Raw genomic sequence first — 18,088 nt, 5'->3', positions numbered from 1 at the left:
GTAAAGGGTTATTAATTATACTGCCCTCTAATTTTTATCGATTCCAACTGGCCACGATTGTAATTTCTACTCGCTCGGGATAGCAGATTATGCATGCATGCAGATTATGCATGGAAATATTTTGCATGTTCACTTATAGTAATAGTAGCTCTGATTCATAAGGCTAATGAATCAGAGCTAAGTAAATAGTTGTAAATCTATAGACGTGATCGTCCCCAGGCAGCAACAGACAGTGGTGGAAAAAGTACTAACATTTTATACTTAAGTAAAAGTATCAATACCAAGCTGTTACAAGTAAAAGTCCTTTATTCAAAATTTACTTGAGTAGTTAGTTAGTAGTAGTTAGTACTAAAGTATGGCTGAAATGTATATAGGGCTGAAGTGGGTAATGTATGTTTATTGTTTTGTAATAATAATAATCAAAATCTACAAAGTAACTAGTAACTAAAGTTTGCAAATAATTGTAGTGGAGTAAAAGTACAATATTTGAATCTGAGATGTAGTGGAGTAGAAGTAAAAGTATTGAAATTTGTAAATACTCCAGTAAAGTAAAAAAGACCTCAAAATTGTACCTATAGTACAGTACTTGAGTAAAAGTACTTAGTTACATTCCACCATGCACTGGCAGCAGATGCACGATGACCACCAGCTCTATGAATGTACCTTGCATTATGGCATGCACCATTAAACCGCCAGTGAGCCATTTATGATCTGTGGTACCGAGAGTGGGGTGGATCCGGATCGTTTGTTTGTGTGCGAGCCACAATACGATCAAAGATGCATCATGCAGAGAAATGATTCATCTGAAGGTGACAGTGCGTTGAATTTAGGACAGTTCTGTAATTAGAACCTCCCCCTCTGCTTTTCTATTTCGTGGCATCTCGTGTGTCTTATGTAACAACACAGACAATTGCTGCCTCTGTCTGTGTTATTTCATTATTTATAAATATTCATTCAATATACATGTAGCATCATCCCCTCCCTCCTCCTTGCGTGCCTGAAGGGCATCATATAAATAGGAATGTGTGTCTGTGAGCATGCAGCAGCATCTAGGGAAGAGTTGCAGCTGTAAACACCGTACTCCATCCCTCTCTCTCATTCCCCTCGCTCGCTCTCTCCCCCTCTCCATCTCTCTGTCTCCCTCTGTCTCACTGTCTCCGTCTCTCTGTCTGTCTTTCTGTGGATTTGTCCATCTCTCTGTCCTGTGACGGCGGTGTGCTTTCTACAGGGCTGTATGGTATGTATGCACATGTGTATGTGTGTGTGTGTGTGTGTGTGTGTGTGTGTGTGTGAGAGTGAGTGAGAGAGAGTGTGTGGGAGGACTTGCCTCCTCCCGTTTTCCCTCAAAATGACGAGACACCTTTCCAGAGCTTCTGCAGGGGTGGTATTGACTCCCCGTCTCCTGCATTGCACAATCTCTCCTCTCTGCATGGACTGACAAAATAAGGAAGACATAAAAAAACGGGGGGTATTGCTGGACGGGAGGGGCAGAAGACAGAGAGGGAAGAACAGAGAGAGAGAGACACAGCGTGTGTGACTGTGTGGTGTTGGCGGTGGTGTGGTAGGGGTAGATAATAGGATGGAGAGGGGGAGAGGTTGAGTGGCATAGGAGGTACACAGTGTAGGAGAGACACAGGGAGAGAGAGAGGGAGCCAGCCTTTCACACACCGCTCGGGAGTCACTGCCTCCTGGCAGCCCATTCTCTGAACAAGGAAACACGAAAAAGAAAGCACTGTGGATCCCAGAAGGAGACGGAGGAGGGGGGCTGAGGAGGGGGAGACCAGAGGTTCTACACACAAGATGGCTGCTTTGTCCTCTGCTGAGTCTGGTAAGTGTTTAAAAAAAAGAAAAAAATCTTTACCCTTTTTTGTATGCCTCAACACAGGTCCTCAACCCTCTTCATCCTATCCTATGTAACATCTGGCATTAAGCACTTTGGAGCCATTTAACTTTTCATCAAACATCCACAGTCCATGGAACTGTTGCTTGAGTCCACTTCCTGTGTTTAGCAGCTCACATGGATGGTCACAACTGCACAGAGTCTCTGACACAAAAGCTTTCAACCTGTATTTTCTATTCTTGTTTGCCAGCCTCTCACTCTTGTTTTCAAATGACATGTTCCGTCTTAGTTCCATCCAAAATGTGTGTTCTGTTCTTTTGACATCCACTTACAGCACATCATATTCTGTCATCATGCTATCCTCTGGCGGGGGACCAAGGTTCCTCCTCTCTCTCACCTGTTTTTTTCTAAAGCACAAAAAGGATGAAAGGACAGGTTGGGCAGAAGGTAGAGGGCAGAGGAGGCAAGCCAAATTGATATGGTGGAGGTGATGAAAGGAAGCGCACAAGACGACAGAAAGAGTAGAGAGTAGAAAGATATGATTGATATCTCTAAATCACTATGAATTATTATGTCTCAGAGTCCAAGATTATCCTTAGATGAAGAAAATGTAGAACATTTTGTGATTTATAAAATGTTGTTATTTTGTTTTTGAACTTAAAGGTGAGGTTGCATCATGGCCAACAGACATATATTGCCATGTCAATTTACACAGGAACATTGAAGCTTGTCATATTTGTAAATATGAACACATATCATCGCTTCCTTTATGAAAAAAGGTTTCCGGCTGCACTGCACCACTGAAGCAGTTTTGGGATTCAATTCCTTTGCTGGAGGGTCCTTTGGCATTGTTGTTGTTTGGAACCATACTGTAGATTATGTAATCACTTCCGATCACTAGCTCACAGGCACATAATATCCCACCCTCCTGTCAGTGCAGTATATTAGTACAACAAACCACCAAACTAAACCATAACAAGGAGGAGCATTCAACCACTCACATTGTTTTCCAACAGGGGAACTTGGGGTCCGTCACCCGCCCGAGCGCAGACTTCTGCTGCTTGGGGGGCCACACGCCGGGAAGACCTCCACAGCTAACACCATCCTGGGGGACGAGGTCTTCGAGCCGGGAACGGAGACCACTCACAGCAACGTGGGCCAGACGGAGATATATGGCAGACGGGTGACTGTGGTCGATACGCCACCTTGGACTATCCCCAGTGAATCAGAGAATGATTGCAACACGGATGAGAACGATAACGCTGCAGCTGACCCCCCGCAGCCGCCGCCTAGCTTTGATAGCGAGGGGCCTTGCATGGGAGCCATCCTCTGCCCTCCTGGACCCCATGCCCTCCTGTTGGTGGTGTCGGTTACCCAGCCCTTCACAGAGATACAGAAAAAGGCGGCGGAGGACCAGCTGGCGGCCCTGGGCGGAGGCACCTGGAGATACTCCATGGTGCTCTTCACTGGAGTTGACAAGCTGCCCAAGGGGACCTTTATCGAGGAGCACATATCGAACACAGGGGAGGCCCTACAGTGGTTGGTGGAGAGGTGTGGAAGCAGGTATGCAGGGATGTTATTAGAACCTTTTTATGGGTGCTCAAGCACTACATTTCATGTTAGCACATCTTAAAATAAAACCAAAAATAATGCATTTAACATTTTAAAATATTATATAATAAAAACAAAGTCCCCCACTTATGTATGACAGACAGTATAAGATAAGATGTTTATTGTCACTGTATGGAGCATACAACAAAACTTTATTTAGTGCATTCGCTTAAAACAAATAGCAGCATCAATAAAGAAATACAGATAGAGCAACATTATGCCATAAACTGTTAGTCTGTCATAGTCAAGTCATCATAGTCTGTTGTCAAATAAAAACATCCATAGTTCATGCAATAAATCTTAAGAAAGAAATCTTGAAATATTAAAATATTAAATTAAGGGGAGACCACAGAGAACCATCCACTAGGCACAATATTGCACTTGCCCAATAGTGTGTGTGTGTGTGTGTGTGTGTGTGTGTGTGTGTGTGTGTGTGTGTGTGTGTGTGTGTGTGTGTGTGTGTGTGTGTGTGTGTGTGTGTGTGTGTGTGTGTGTGTGTGTGTGTGTGTGTGTGTGTGTGTGTGTGTGTGTGTACATGTATGTGTACATGTATGTGTATTTGGAGGAGAATGAGGTTATGAGTCAATGTGTCGGTTCTGGGAAGAAGCTGTTGTTTTCCAGTCACTTAGTCCTGACGAATATATACTGTATGGAGCAGGGGTCTTCAACCTTTTCAGGCCAGGGACCCCCAAACTGGTGGGGAGATGGAGCAGGGACCCCCTACATTATATTTATGTATACAATTGTGTTTTATATTGCCTGCTCCTATACGCACCTGCCCCTAGGTGTGCAAAATATAAATTCTCTACAAAATATGTATAAACATACCATGTTATTGTGCATTGTGCCTCCATTTATCTGTTTGCTATGGATTCATGTTATGTTTAAAGACAATTTGACATTTTGGGGAGAAAAAATTAAAAAAAAAAATTTCAAACAAAAATATTGTTTAATCAAACAACAATTTCGCGGACCCCCTGCAGTACCTCCGCGGACTCCCTAGGGGTCGCGGACCCCCTGTTGAAGACCTCTGGTATGGAGAGAATGGGATTGTGTGTGTGTGTGTGTGTGTGTGCGTGTGTGTGTGTGTGTGTGTGTGTGTGTGTGTGTGTGTGTGTGTGTGTGTGTGTGTGTGTGTGTGTGTGTGTGTGTGTGTGTGTGTGTGTGTGTGTGTGTGTGTGTGTGTGTGTGTGGCTGCAAGTTTGGGGTTGATGCTCATTAGGAAAGGTTACTTTCATTTTCATTCTAACCACTGTGTTTTCAACAGTTTGTGATTTCCAAAGATATGGTTTAATCTGGATTTTGTAACTTAATAACATCTGTGTTTCAGGCCAGGCGTGGCCAGCTATTCTCCATAATTTCCCATTAGTAGTTTTGTTTTGATACTAATAATAAATGTCCCTTTCATTGTCTCTCCTTGTTTCCGGAATGAATCATTTCCCATCAGTGCAGTTGTGTTTTGAGACACTTTCATTTTCTAACTCTCCTTAATAGGGCATCGGGGCCCAAGGGCACAGGAGGTGTTACATTTATTAATGTACAGTACGTTATAATAATAATGTATTAATTGTTATCCAGTGGCTTTGGGGCAGTGACCCCATAAAGTTCTGATCCTAGAATCGCCCCGGTGCTGGTTATATTGACTTTATCTCTCTGTCATACTGTCATACTGTTCAGAATAACTTAAGCACAACAAATGTAATAGTATCCTACAGGCAGATCCACCTCACCTCCACACTGCATGTAGTATGCCTTAGTAAGAAATTTGTGTTTTGAGTACCAGTAGGCAATATTAAAGCGTGGAATCTGGTTCACTCAGGGCAAAATAACGGCCTCTTCATTCCTGTGCAAATCCAGCCAATGTTGGCACTAACACTGCTGAGATGAATAATGTGTGTGCTCCAATTAGCCTGAGTCTACCTTTCATCACTATCTTTCTATCCCATATGTCCAGGTACCATGCCTTTGATAACACAAGCAAAGAGAAGAATGAGGAGGACAACATGCAGGTGCCAGAACTTATGGAGAAGGTGGAGGAGTTGATAACTGACAACCAAGGTTTGCTAATGATGAATTGATGATAATATTAATCCTAATCCTACTTACAGTATTCTTAATATGTTTGTAGAATCTTTATACCTTACATACAGTGTGTATATACACACATATGTACATAACAGGAAAACCTCTGTACGTACACTTGTTAGGTTGCTAGGTTGTTCCAAACATCTCTGAGAACTTGCTACAGTTCTTCTTCTTCTGTCTATTCAATTCAATTTTATTATAGTGCCAAATCACAAGCTTCTGTCTCATGATCCTATCATCCTATCCTACTTCCTACTACTGTAATTGACAAGGCCTCCAAAGTACGTCCGGGGTTGGTCAGCACAGGATCACTCCACTTGCCTCCAAACTTGCCAACCACAGACTATTGATCAGAACTCTGGCTAATACTTAGGCTTCCTTCCCCACCTTGATCAGTGATCAGACTCTCAGCTTGACTGATTCCCTGATAGGCAAATCAGATCCTCAGCTTGACTTGGCAGGGCTTTTGTACATCTATTGTACATCTACATCTCTTACATCTCTTACTACATTTTAGCCACAGCACCAAAAAAAGAGGAGTAAAGGAGAGGGCCACGAAGAGGGGAGAGGGTTCATGTAATCCTAGACTGACTCAATAATGTTGATATCAGGGTTCTGTGGAAACCATACCATCTGTTGCAGGATCCCTTGTTCTTTTTTTCGTTGAAGACAGTTCTTTATGAATCTTGCTATATATTTGAGGTTATTGTCATGCTGCAGAATGAATTTGGGACAGGTCAGACACCTCCCTGATGGTATTGCAAGATGGATAAGAATCGGCCTGTACTTCTCAGCTTTAAGGAGCTTTGTTGGAGAAATCTCCAACTACATTTGCAGAAATACTGCCCCAAACCCACAATGAAACACAATGCTTCAACGTTGCCTGCAGACACTCATCCTTGTACTGCGCCTCCAGCACTTCAGTGAATAAACTGCCAAATATTTCAAATAGATTAGAGCATCTGCTGCCACTTGTGTTTTCTTGCATAGGTGAGTTGCTTGGTTTTGTCTCCACATCAGAGGCATGGCATTTGGTTACAACTCTACCAGACCAGACCTCCCTGGACTGTAAATGAGTGTAGTATCCCACTGTTCTCTGCCAGTTCTGAGCTGATGGTGCTGCTGGACGTCTTGCGATTGCGAAGGGAAGTCAGCTTGATTTGTCTTTCGACCACTGCACTCAGTTTCCTCGGCCGACCACTGCGTTTCCAGCCCTCAGCCCGTCCTGTTTCTTTGTGCTTCTGCAGAAGAGCACACCTGGAAACACCTGTCTGCCTCGAAATGTCTGCCAGTGAGAGACCTTGCTGATGCAGAGTGACCTTGTGTCTTGTATGATTCCCCCTTCACAGCTCTTTCTGTTTCAGTTCATGCTTTTGTTTCAATCTATATTATGTTGTTGATCATTAGTACCTTTGGTAAAATTGTTTAATCATGCACTGGGCTATTATGTTTACAAAAACCTTAAATTTGTTTATCTGCAATTTGGCCTGTTACTTTGTTACTTTCTTTCCTCAAGAGCTTAAAGTACATATCTCACTGGAATATTTCATTATTTGTAAAAAATAAATGCAACCCGTAATTGGATTGTTAATCTTATCACCAGAAGTATATATTTTCATGTACACCAAATGAAGTAAATTGCATAACCATCTCATCAATAATCATATGATAAATGACATGCGGTGTCTTAGGGTGGTACTTTGAGGTGAACGAGCTGATTCTGCTGGAGGAGGAGCAGGCCAGGAAGGCTCTCGAGGAGGAACGGATGAGGATGGAGGAGCACGTTAGACAAAGGGAGCAGATGATTGGAGGACCTCCCAGAGGTGAGGAGCAGCACTGTCTGTGTGCGTGCATCTGCATATGCATGTGGTGCATAGCTGGCCTATTCTGCTCATGGGAAAATGGGACATATAGATAGATAAGCCCTGCTGTCTGTCTCACCTATGCATCTCTCACATCTTCCCCTTTCTCTCCCTTTTCTGTTATTTCTTTCCGTCTCATGTGCGTGCGTGTCTCTCTCTCTCTCTCTCTCTCTCTCTCTCTCTCTCTCTCTCTCTCTCTCTCTCTCTCCCCCTCTCTCCCCCCCCAGAGCTCAGGGTGTTGCTGCTGGGCTGGAAGGGCGTAGGTAAGAGCTCAGTGGGGAACTCCATCCTGGGTAATCGTGTCTTCGAGGCAGGCCAGGAGACAGAGCTGTGTCTGAGGAGGCAGGCCCTGGTGTCGGGGCGCAGGGTCACCATCGTCGACACCCCGGGCTGGGACTGGTTCTCCGTCCGGCGGACACCGAAGCGCATCCGCCATGAGACACAGCGCGGCGCGGCCCTTCTGCGCCCGGGGCCACACACCCTCCTGCTGGTCCTCCCCGTGGTCTCGTCGCTCACCACCAGGAAGCGACGCACCCTGCAGGCTCACTTGGAGGCGCTGTTCGGCGAGAAGTCGTGCCAACACACCATGGTGCTGTTCAGCTGCGGCGATTGGCTGGGCCACACGCCCATCGAGGAGCACATTCAGAGAGGCGGGCGGGAGCTGCACAGACTGCTGGCGTACTGCGGGAACTATTACCATGTGCTGGACAGTAAGGTGCCCGGGAAGGACAGCAGGGGCATCTCAGACCTGCTGGACAAGATCGAGGAGATGATCAGGGAGAACGTAGAGAATGGGGACGAGGCCATCCTCCCCATACAGGACGAATGGCGTAAGTCTCACTGCTCGTTAGTTACAGTTAAGATGTGCTGTGCTTCACACTTTCCCTGTGAGTAGCCTTTAGAGCTAAAAATGCTTGCATTTTTCTTTTTTATTATGTAGTAGTTGGAGGAAGTACAAGATCTAGTACATATGCTACAACAGATCATAAACAGCTCCACTTTATATTTTGCTTTACTTAACTAATAATGCCATCTGAATGCATAGCAAGGATTACCATTTAGATTATAGTGTATATTATGGTGTGTGTCAATTACATATAATGACATAATAATGACACACTGTGGCTAGTGCACCTGGTTTAATGTAATTGTGTGTGTTCGACAGTGACTGATGAGAGCTCTCAGTCCTCTGACAACACTGAACCAGAGGATGACTGTAGAGGATGCCAGCTCCAGTGATCCGACGGCTATGAAGGGAAAAGCGGAATTCTGCATTTGCACCCTGCCTTGAGACTTCACCAGACCCAAACATTACCTCATATAATGAAACCTCATCTAGATCCTCTCCTCAACTCAATGTCCGAAGGATTTTAAGGGAAACTGAGACTAAATCAGCAACAGGGGTTTTGGAACTGTGGTCCTGTGATGATGTGATGATGGCTCTGCCTTTAGATTTTGAAAGAAAGTCCCAAATCTCACATCACAAAGACAGCTTGGATTCAGATTATACTCTGATGTTATGTGGTTTGTGCTTGGATTGAGAGCGCACTCTGATGTGATGACTGGTGTGTGTTGTGAGGGCAAACGCTGCCCACATACTGTACCATGAGTTCCATTTCAGATATTTGGGTTCTGCTCGCACAGAGTCTAGGTGACAATATCATTCTGTCTGTGTCACAGACAATGACTGCTACTAAAGACACCCCACTTCAACGCCTCAGAATAAGAGAGTGGATTCATTCAGAGTCATTGTAATTCTACGTTCCGAGAGGACTATTACGCTGGTGTTCTTTTTTTGTGTGTATGTGTGCGCATTGAGCGTGACGCTGCTGTAATGTTGTCTGCTGGGGAATGATGCGATGCATCGCTTTTGTTTTCACTTTGTATAACAATCTACTGATGAGGGAGATGAGGGAGAAGACAACTTCATCACAGGCAGTCAGCAGTGGGGGTATGAGTCATATCCACAGACCGGTCTGTGACATTAAGTAAGAGAGACTGCACGAGTCAGAGCTCCTTCTAACCCAGGTTACATGTTGACACTGTAGTGCTTTTTAAGGTGGCCATTTTGTGTTGGTCTGAGCTAAATGTTCCTCATTCAACTGGGGTGTGGGGTGATAAACATGCTCAAGCAAAAGCAACATATTGAGAAATAACAGCTGACATATCTGCAATATAAGAAATCTGGATTTGAGGTGAGTAAGTGAACCTTGGGTCCTTTGTGCACACCAGCGGTATTAACGTTTGCCATGTGAAAAGAATATAATTCTTGAATCAGAAGACATTCAGCATCTGGTAATAATATTATGATCTCTCCTCCTGTTGTATATTCTCTGTGGGTGATATTAAGCCAAAGTGTTATGAAGCCGAAATGAAGATTTCTTTTCATCATCATTTCAATGGTCCTGCTCTGGGAATTGGGATGAAATCCAACTCTTTGGGGCTGATTCTGGCATATTTACTGAAATACTCATTAGTGCAAACTGCAGACATGAGTCACTTATTAACAGAAACCTTTTCAACTACCTCTAGGGTTTGCTTTGGTCTGCTTTGACTGCAAGATGGTCAATGTTTGTTCTTCTAGGGTATTCCATGCTGTGCCACATCAGATCAATCTCTCCTAAGTGATTTAAACGGAATCATTTTGAAATAGTAAATATTCAATCACTCCAGCGATCCATGTCTGGCACGCTGTGAATAACAGCATTTATTTGGGACGGATGCTTTGCACACAGTAAAGTCCTCAGTATTAATTTCACTCTGAGAGTGTACAAATGTTATGGAACCAAACAGACCTGTAAAATTAACACTCAGGATTTTACAGTGCAGTCTCACATCCCTCTCTCCACATTCTGTCACGACCAGCTCAGTCTGGTTCTGCATCGCTCTGCTTTCTGGTCAGGCACCCTGTGTTTGTTAGTCAATAGGGAAGATTCAGCAACATGACTCAGCATCAGAGAGAAGGAACTGGGGGTAAGGCCTCACGACTGTGTAGCATCCTTTACATCAAGTGGTCCCGTGCTACTGAAACAGTAGCTACATTTCAAGGACTTGTTTGGGCTAAAGAGGGCTTGCTTACTTACTTACAAACGTACTTAATTACCTGCTTTACCGTAAACATTTTTCTACACCATTGACACATCTGCTCCTGACATCGGTAGAGGAAAGAAAAGAGAGGGAGAGAGAGCGAGAAATAACCTCAGCTCCCAGAGGCCTGTTTAGACTGAGAGTGCATGTGCCTAAACGAGTGCCTAATAAAGCTTTTGGTAACATCACTCCCTGTTTAGAACCTTGCCGAAGCAAGTCCACCGTGAGTTCCTGGTGTGGCATTATTATATCACCTCTACCTTTACAACTGTGCTATAAAAAAAACTACCGGTAATCATAAAAGAAAAAGAAAAGTAGTGTGGATAAAGAAAATTCAAGCCATGTACTGTTATAAAGGTTGGTATTATAGTATAGAAATGAATGTACTATGTGACCAGTAGCACTGCCATGTGTTTTCTACAAAAAGAGGCAAAAAAGAGGCATAGAAAAGAAACCACTGCTTCCTCAATGCTTTCCTGCCACAATGCTTCATCTAGAGATGTAGTCTACCACAGCACTTAGTATAGAAAGCATGCCTTCAGAGTGTGGTGTGAGGATATATTTCAAATATTTATTTGGAGTCTTGAGTTAAACTTAAAGTTCCGCTCCATGTGTGAATACATTGTATAAAGCGATGGATATTTACAGTGTAAGATATGTTACATTGTACCATCAAAACAATTTGCACTGTGTAACATCCACCAGTTTACTTTAGCCAAAGTGAAGTGACTTACTGTATGTGATCCTATGTGGTGCTCGCATCATTAGTGCAACAACTTTGTTTCATCCAGACAATAAAATATATGGATATATTGTTGTCTATTTTTGTTGTTTATTGTTTTGTTTCTCTGTTTGTTTTTTTTCGTTTGGTTGCACCAATTGAGAGAGACTTCAATATCACCTCAGAGAACAGTGGTCTTCAACAGGAGGTCCTCAGAGTTACTACAGGGGATCTGCCAAATCTTTGTGTGATGGGGAACATTAGCCGAAAATAGCCGATCTACAAGCTAACAACGCCTTGCGCTGCCAGGTGTTGGGAGCTTGTAGATCAGCTATTTTTGGAGAGTTGGTGTATGGAAAAAGAGCAGACCAAGTATGGAGCCAACGATCAAGTTGAGTAAGTATAGAGGGTTTAAAACTGTCTGAAAATACACATTAACGTGAATCCAACATATTAATATAAAAGATAATGTATGTCAAACAAGTCTATGAAGCTATCTATGAAATCTATGAAAATGTTTAACCTGCAACACAATTTTATACAATATGTAGTGGGGGTCCCTGCTTCATCTCTCTATCAGCTAAGGGGTCTTGGGTCTGAAAAACGTTGAAGACCCCTGCCTTAGAAGATGCAACTAATACATTGCATGTTGCTGGCTGGATAAACATTATCCAGCCAGCAACATGCAATGTATTAGTGTGGCTGGAGACATGAGTTGCAAACTCTGGCCTCAGTTTCTTGTCTCAGTTTCTTGTCTCTCTAATATTCTAATATTCAATATTCAAAAGAAGTCAAAACAGCGTGGTATTTATATAAGAAGAGGACGTCACCGTAGTTGTTAGGCTAAGCAAAGGACAATCTACAGTAGAATGAGTTGTTTTAAAAATTCACCACAAGAGGGCACTGTATGCTCACTTAACCCTTAAATTTGTAATCCTAGAGATGCATGCACTCATTTTAGGAATGGGGCTGACCACAGGCACAGATTAGTCCATGAGCCAGACAATATTTCATTATCGAAAGAGTGGGCAAAACCATACCTATATTAAATTGTTCGTAGGGTCAATACGAGTAAATAAATATATGATAACCTCTCCACAGGAGCAGCTTTTTCATGGTTATCACACATTTTGTTATTTTCCCCATACGTACATGACAGGTGAAAAAATGACAAAATTTAAAAAAGAGTTATCATAATGAAACTTCCTGAGTTGATTACTTAGATGAAGACAATGATTTATCGTATTACAAGTTTTCAGAAATTGTATATTTAAATATGCAAATTGGGCATTAGGAAAATATGCCTGAATTTGCATAACTTTCCAGAATCAACTTTGGAACATTGGACAAAGCCAGAGTCAACATTCTTATTTCATTTTGTTAAGATGTTGGAGTCAAAGGTTTTTAACAAGGGAATATTCAATATCTGGCTCAATTTTGGGGCTCTGGCTCATGGACTAAATGCCTAATTTGCATATCTAAATATACAATTTCAGAAAACTTGTAATACGATAAATCATTGTCTTCTTGTAAGTAATCAACTGGGGAAGTTTCATTATGATAACTCTTTTTTAAATTGTGTAATTTTTTCACCTGTCATGTACGTATGGGGAAAATAACAAAATGTGTGATAACTATGAAAAAGCTGCTCCTGTGGAAAGGTTATCATATATTAATTTACTCGTATTGACCCTATGAACAATTTAATATAGGTTTGGTTTTGCCCACTCTTTCGATAATCATTGCTCAATTTTGGGGCTCTGGCTCATGGACTAATATATCATTATACTTGTTTGTTCTGAAACACATTGTCTCAGAGTGAATCTGAACAGCTCAGGTGGTAAAACAAAACTGGATTCTACCATCCATCAATGTGGCAAGGACATTTGTATACATTAAAGTGAGTTTGCGCTCCATTTAAGAGTCATTATTATGAACAGTATACATTGTAATAAGTAGCTAGGTATTAAGTTACAAGACTTACATAACATTAATTACAAAAACAGGGCCTTTGCCAAAATACGAATAATATATTGTTCTTTCAAATTTTATTAATATATTTAGAGTATAAAAGTAAGTACAAAATGTACTGAGTCAAAAACAAAAATAGGATGTTGCAGCTGTGTAGAGTGTTAGAATTAGATGCCATTTCAAATGTGTTACCCTTTAGAAGGTAATTCTTTTCAAAGATCTTTCCATTTTAAGTAGCTCTGCAGCATTCTTGTTTTGGCCCACATCCACAAGTAGATTTTGCCAAAGCGGTCTGGTCAAAAGCCAGAGTCAATAACAGTGTGTACCTTTAGGGCTACTCATACTTTTAAAGCACGGAGTTGCTTTTGACTAGTCTAGTGATGCCTATGTCAGCACTCTCTCTCTCCCTTTCTTGCACTCCCATGCTCTTACTGTCCTGAATACATGTGCATTTCATCTCACAAACAGGCAATTCAATTTCCCTACTGTCAGAATGAAATGAACTGAGGCAAAAAAAAAAAGAATAATAGCGCATAACGTATGCTGCCGTTTTCATCCTAAAATGGGCAGAGTTTGGATAGGAAGTGGCGTGTGTAGTTTCACATGACAGTCATTTAATGCAACACTCGTGTGTCTGCAGCATGCTGCTGGTCAGGCTGGCCCTATTACCCTCACCTAGTTTGCCCTCAAGAGTCTCCACAGAAACGAGACATTAGGTTCAACAGTTTCATTGTAATGCATCACGGGACTGGAGATCCGGGGCTATTCTGTGGGCGAAACTGTGCTGCATTCTGAGTAAATTAACCACTTAAGCTCTATTTTATACTTTTTACATTTTTGAAAATGTATGGTCGATGACACGCCAAAAAAAAGGAATGCCAGGTTGAAACTTAGTGATTAATGCCCAAAAACTGAAAGGTCACAAAACTTGTCGTCTCAGTTCCACTTACTTTGAGCCATTACTGAACTCCCGATGTGGACCAAACTACCAACACATTCTGATCTAAATAGTCCTAGATTACAATACAATACACAATTACCAAGTACTGCAGTTTACCTTTTCAATGTGTTTTTCCAGAGGATTAGGACAAATTGAGAAGGGATCAATCTTGTGTATTTATGTTGACACATGCTGTATCCACATTGCACAAGTGACTGAAAACAATAGAAGTTGGTCCAATAATCGGGTTCATGACCATAATATTACTGATAGTGCACAATACCGTGCACTATACCGAGCAGATTTTTTTTTTATTTTGTTACAATAACATATCCCCAATACCACACCCCCACAATTATGCTGCTGCTACTACCACTCGTCAGTTAACCCTGACAAAAGTATTTTATTTGCCAAAACGTTTATTGGGTCCCAGTAATACTTGAGCTACAAGTGTGCAGAAACTCATTTATCTATTATGCAATTTCCCCCATCATAATAATGACTGACAAGAAATAATCTGGGTTTCAGATTTAAGCTTTATTAGAGATCAAGACATTAATGATAATGACCAGATATCATACTGAATACACAAGTACATTTTCAAAATGTACAAGACAATCTACTATTAATGTACAATCTACATTAATTAAATACAAAGTTACCAAGGTCCAAGGTTGTAATAAACTGATACATACAGTACTATATAAGTACAGATACTGAGTGGAAAATACTTGTAGGTTTTCATACGGAAAAACTACTCTAAACAAGTACACAAAAAACGGAATATTTCTAAAATACCGAATACAGTATACATATCTTAAGAAGGAAGAGAGTCGGGCATGGTCAAATATCTTTGCTGGGTTTTTGGCATCTCAGACATGCATCACAATATAAGAATATACACTGAATCCTATTGTGTAATTATTTCGGTGAGCACCATTTCAGCCCTCTCTCATCATTCCACACTTTTTTGGTACCACCGCACCCAACATGTCCAACAGTCTCACCTCTTGTTCTCTGGCCTGACCACTAGAGGTCAGCACACAGGCCTTTCTTTATCCTTGTCAGGCGAACCTCATCCATCAGCTCTTTGAGGTACTGTATTTCCCTGGCCATGGATTCAGCTTTCTCTGTTAGTTCAATATGCTTCTTCTCCAATTCTCCGTACTCTACGCTCAGCATTTCATGTTCGACCCTCTTCTTCTGCCGGTATCTAGTGGCTGCCGTCTTATTTTGCTCCATCTTCTTTAATTTCTTTTCCTTAACAGGCCTCGTAGCCACCCTTTCTTCTCTCATTGCTGTAGCTGCTGCCGCTGTTACTGCACCCCTGGGGCACTTGACTTTGACACTTGAGGTGCTGGGAGAGGGTGGACTAAGTCTAGATTTGGGGTCGGGGTAGGGTCTGCTTCTATGGGATCTCGTTGGGCAGGGGGCTGGGGGAGAGTAGCAGACGACCTCCGGGACAGTGGTCACAGTGGTGGTCGTGGTGGTGGTAGTAGAGATGCCAGTCTCCCTTTTAGGGGCTAGCACAAGGACAATTCGGGTGGGGGAGAGTGACAGGACGATCCTGGGGACCTGGGGGACTATGGTGGCGACGATGGGCTTTACTTCGCACTCCGAGACGTCTACCTCACTCCCCAGGTCGAGAGTGTATGTGGGGGAGGGAGGCAGGTGGACAGGGGAGGGAGATGTTGAGGAGGAAGGAGCAGGGGATACGGGCTCAGATTTTATTTCCAGCTCCTCCTGGGGCTCTGGGACACACAGAGGGGAGGAATCTTCCTGTCCGTCCAGAAGGGACACAGAGTCAACTGTTGAGAGGACAGAGAGACAAGCAGAAGGAGACTCAATGGAAGGGGTCTGAGGACTTGGGACAGAGGGTGTGGCAAGGTCTGTAGGCGTAGCAGCGGCGAGAGCAGGGAGGGGCAGGGAGTCGAGGTCCATGGGACAGTCGAGGGAGTCAAGGAGGCCTTCTGGAGAGCTGGGAGAATCTTCATGTGGACTGCAGGGACCAATCAGTGTGTCCAGGTCGAACTCACTCAGGTCCATCCTCTCGGTCATCCAGTCTAGGTCACAAAATGCAGCCTCTGTGGATGAAAGCAATAAGATCAGTCAAGTTTCCAATTATTGTGGCTGTTACTTGTATGATACTTGTTGGCAATTAAGTGGTAATATGCGCTTTGGTGTAAAGCTAACCTTCGAGTGGTTTCATTAGGGTATTGGCATTACTAAGTGTGAGACTGATTTGTGATTGTCAAGTATGTTTGTATCTATGCAAAAGTAAAGGAGTCCATTCTTCATGGTTATCACCTTTGCCGTTATCATCCGTGCCGGCCTGGGAGCGCCCCAGCTGGTCAGGATGGGCCAGCCATGCGAAGGACAGCATGTCCGACTCAGGTCCCACCTTGTCCCCGTGAAGGAGTGGGGTCGGCGGCGAGGGAGAAGGGGAGTAGAAGGGAGGAGGAGATGAGGAAGAAGAGGTCAACGAGGAGGAGAGGGACGAAGCGGGCGAATCGCCCCCCTCTGAAGCAGAGGCTCCACCTCCTGGGCGTTGCTCTTCCTGTTCAGGGTGGAGAAGAAGGGAGCCCATGGGGTCAGCCATGGGAGAGGAAGGTCCATAAAGAAGGGCCTCCATGTCGTCCAGGCCAAACTGTGAGCTTGTCATCATCATGGTCATAGTGGCTGTTGTTGGTCACAAACGGGGATTGTGACAACACAGGGAATGTGTCGGATTCTTTTATGCTGTCGCCTACAGCAGATTTCAGGGTTTCCACGAAGGACCTATATGGGATAAAGCAGTACAGAGGATATGAGTCTTCTTGTAGGGTGTAACACAGTTTTACAGATTTTAATACAATTAGTAGGCCTACTAATTTCCTACTGATTTGTGTAATAACACAGGTGTGTGGAAATTAAGTTGTATCCCCCCCTCAAAGAGCAGGCACTTGCCATGTTTGAGCTCAACACTGCCCCCATCACTGCATTACACGTGCTTTACACAATGTGCTTTAACCCCGCCTCGAGTCTTATGACTCTGACGTCAATGCCTGTCTGTTTCCGTAGCAACCGGGCTGGGGGAAAGTCCCCCTACGCCCCTCCCCCCCCTCCTCCCCATAACAACAACTGTCAACCGAGGTCGCAGTTTTCTTCCCAAACCCGCCTACACCAAGCCGCCATTTTGACCAATTGTGGAAGCGAACCATTTTCTAACTGCCACGTTGGCACCTGGTTACACTTTGTACTGATATTTTGTTTAAAAAAAATAAAGTAAAAAAATAAACAAATGGACACGAATATATTATAGCCTATCTTTGTTGAGGGTGACAATGTGACATGTAACACCTCGTGTTCATGTCGAATGTCATAAGACTTTAAACCCAACATTAAATAATTGCTATCCGCCTATTAAACCTAATACAACATCACATACAACATACACTCACAATAAAGATAATGAACACTTAAATTAATCGTTTAATGAAAAGGTGACTTGGAGCAGGTTGTTAAGTGTGGCCCCCGGGCCTCTATGATGGATGCTAGGCCATAATATGGATGCTATGGGGAAAAAACCGTTAAAATGTGTACTCACGTCATTTTGATAAAGAGTTAAGAGGCTCAGTGCACTGGGTGGATGCACTGGTTAGTTGGCTGCTGCTGGGACGCGGCACACGTTTACACTGCCATTTCTTTCGGCCTGAATAGCCCGCTCTTTAATATAAGATGATATCCGTGTGTAAAATCCTCAGGATGGAAAATGGCGTTGTGGTTCTGGTGCGTTGTAATTATAGAGCTCGCGCCAGTGTTGCCAGTTTTTGCGAGAGAAATAAGCAACCAGGTAAATGAAAACAAGCCCAAAAGAAGCCACATGAGCAATTCAAATCTATATTCTTAGGCTATTTTGAAAATAATTATTTTCGAAACATTCTTCTAACAACACAAATTTGGTATGGGACTCAGTCCCTGGCACAAAACAT

General features: G+C 43.1%; 2 protein-coding genes across 2 annotated transcripts; one reads left to right on the top strand and one right to left on the bottom strand.

The window, feature by feature from the left end:
- Nucleotides 1-1,341: 1,341 nt before the first annotated feature.
- On the top strand, nucleotides 1,342-11,262 carry LOC308098842 (GTPase IMAP family member 8). Its single transcript, XM_080447303.1, has 6 exons — nucleotides 1,342-1,828; nucleotides 2,857-3,403; nucleotides 5,406-5,509; nucleotides 7,228-7,359; nucleotides 7,626-8,228; nucleotides 8,564-11,262. Exons 1-6 carry the CDS (start codon nucleotides 1,801-1,803, stop codon nucleotides 8,635-8,637), a joined length of 1,488 nt encoding a protein of 495 aa, XP_080303429.1. The 5' UTR covers nucleotides 1,342-1,800; the 3' UTR covers nucleotides 8,638-11,262.
- A 3,371-nt stretch (nucleotides 11,263-14,633) lies between these two features.
- On the bottom strand, nucleotides 14,634-17,886 carry atf4b (activating transcription factor 4b). The gene is made up of 3 exons (XM_080447086.1): nucleotides 17,704-17,886; nucleotides 16,425-16,895; nucleotides 14,634-16,201 (listed from the first exon to the last, which is right to left on the bottom strand). Exons 2-3 carry the CDS (start codon nucleotides 16,789-16,791, stop codon nucleotides 15,147-15,149), a joined length of 1,422 nt encoding a protein of 473 aa, XP_080303212.1. The 5' UTR covers nucleotides 16,792-16,895; nucleotides 17,704-17,886; the 3' UTR covers nucleotides 14,634-15,146.
- Nucleotides 17,887-18,088: the final 202 nt, after the last annotated feature.

This window comes from Gymnoscopelus braueri (assembly GCF_963280865.1).
Source record: "Gymnoscopelus braueri genome assembly, chromosome: 13".
Classification (NCBI taxonomy): domain Eukaryota; kingdom Metazoa; phylum Chordata; class Actinopteri; order Myctophiformes; family Myctophidae; genus Gymnoscopelus; species Gymnoscopelus braueri.
The sequence above is the reverse complement of the archived record's forward strand: the minus strand, read 5'-3'. Positions and strand labels throughout refer to the sequence as shown.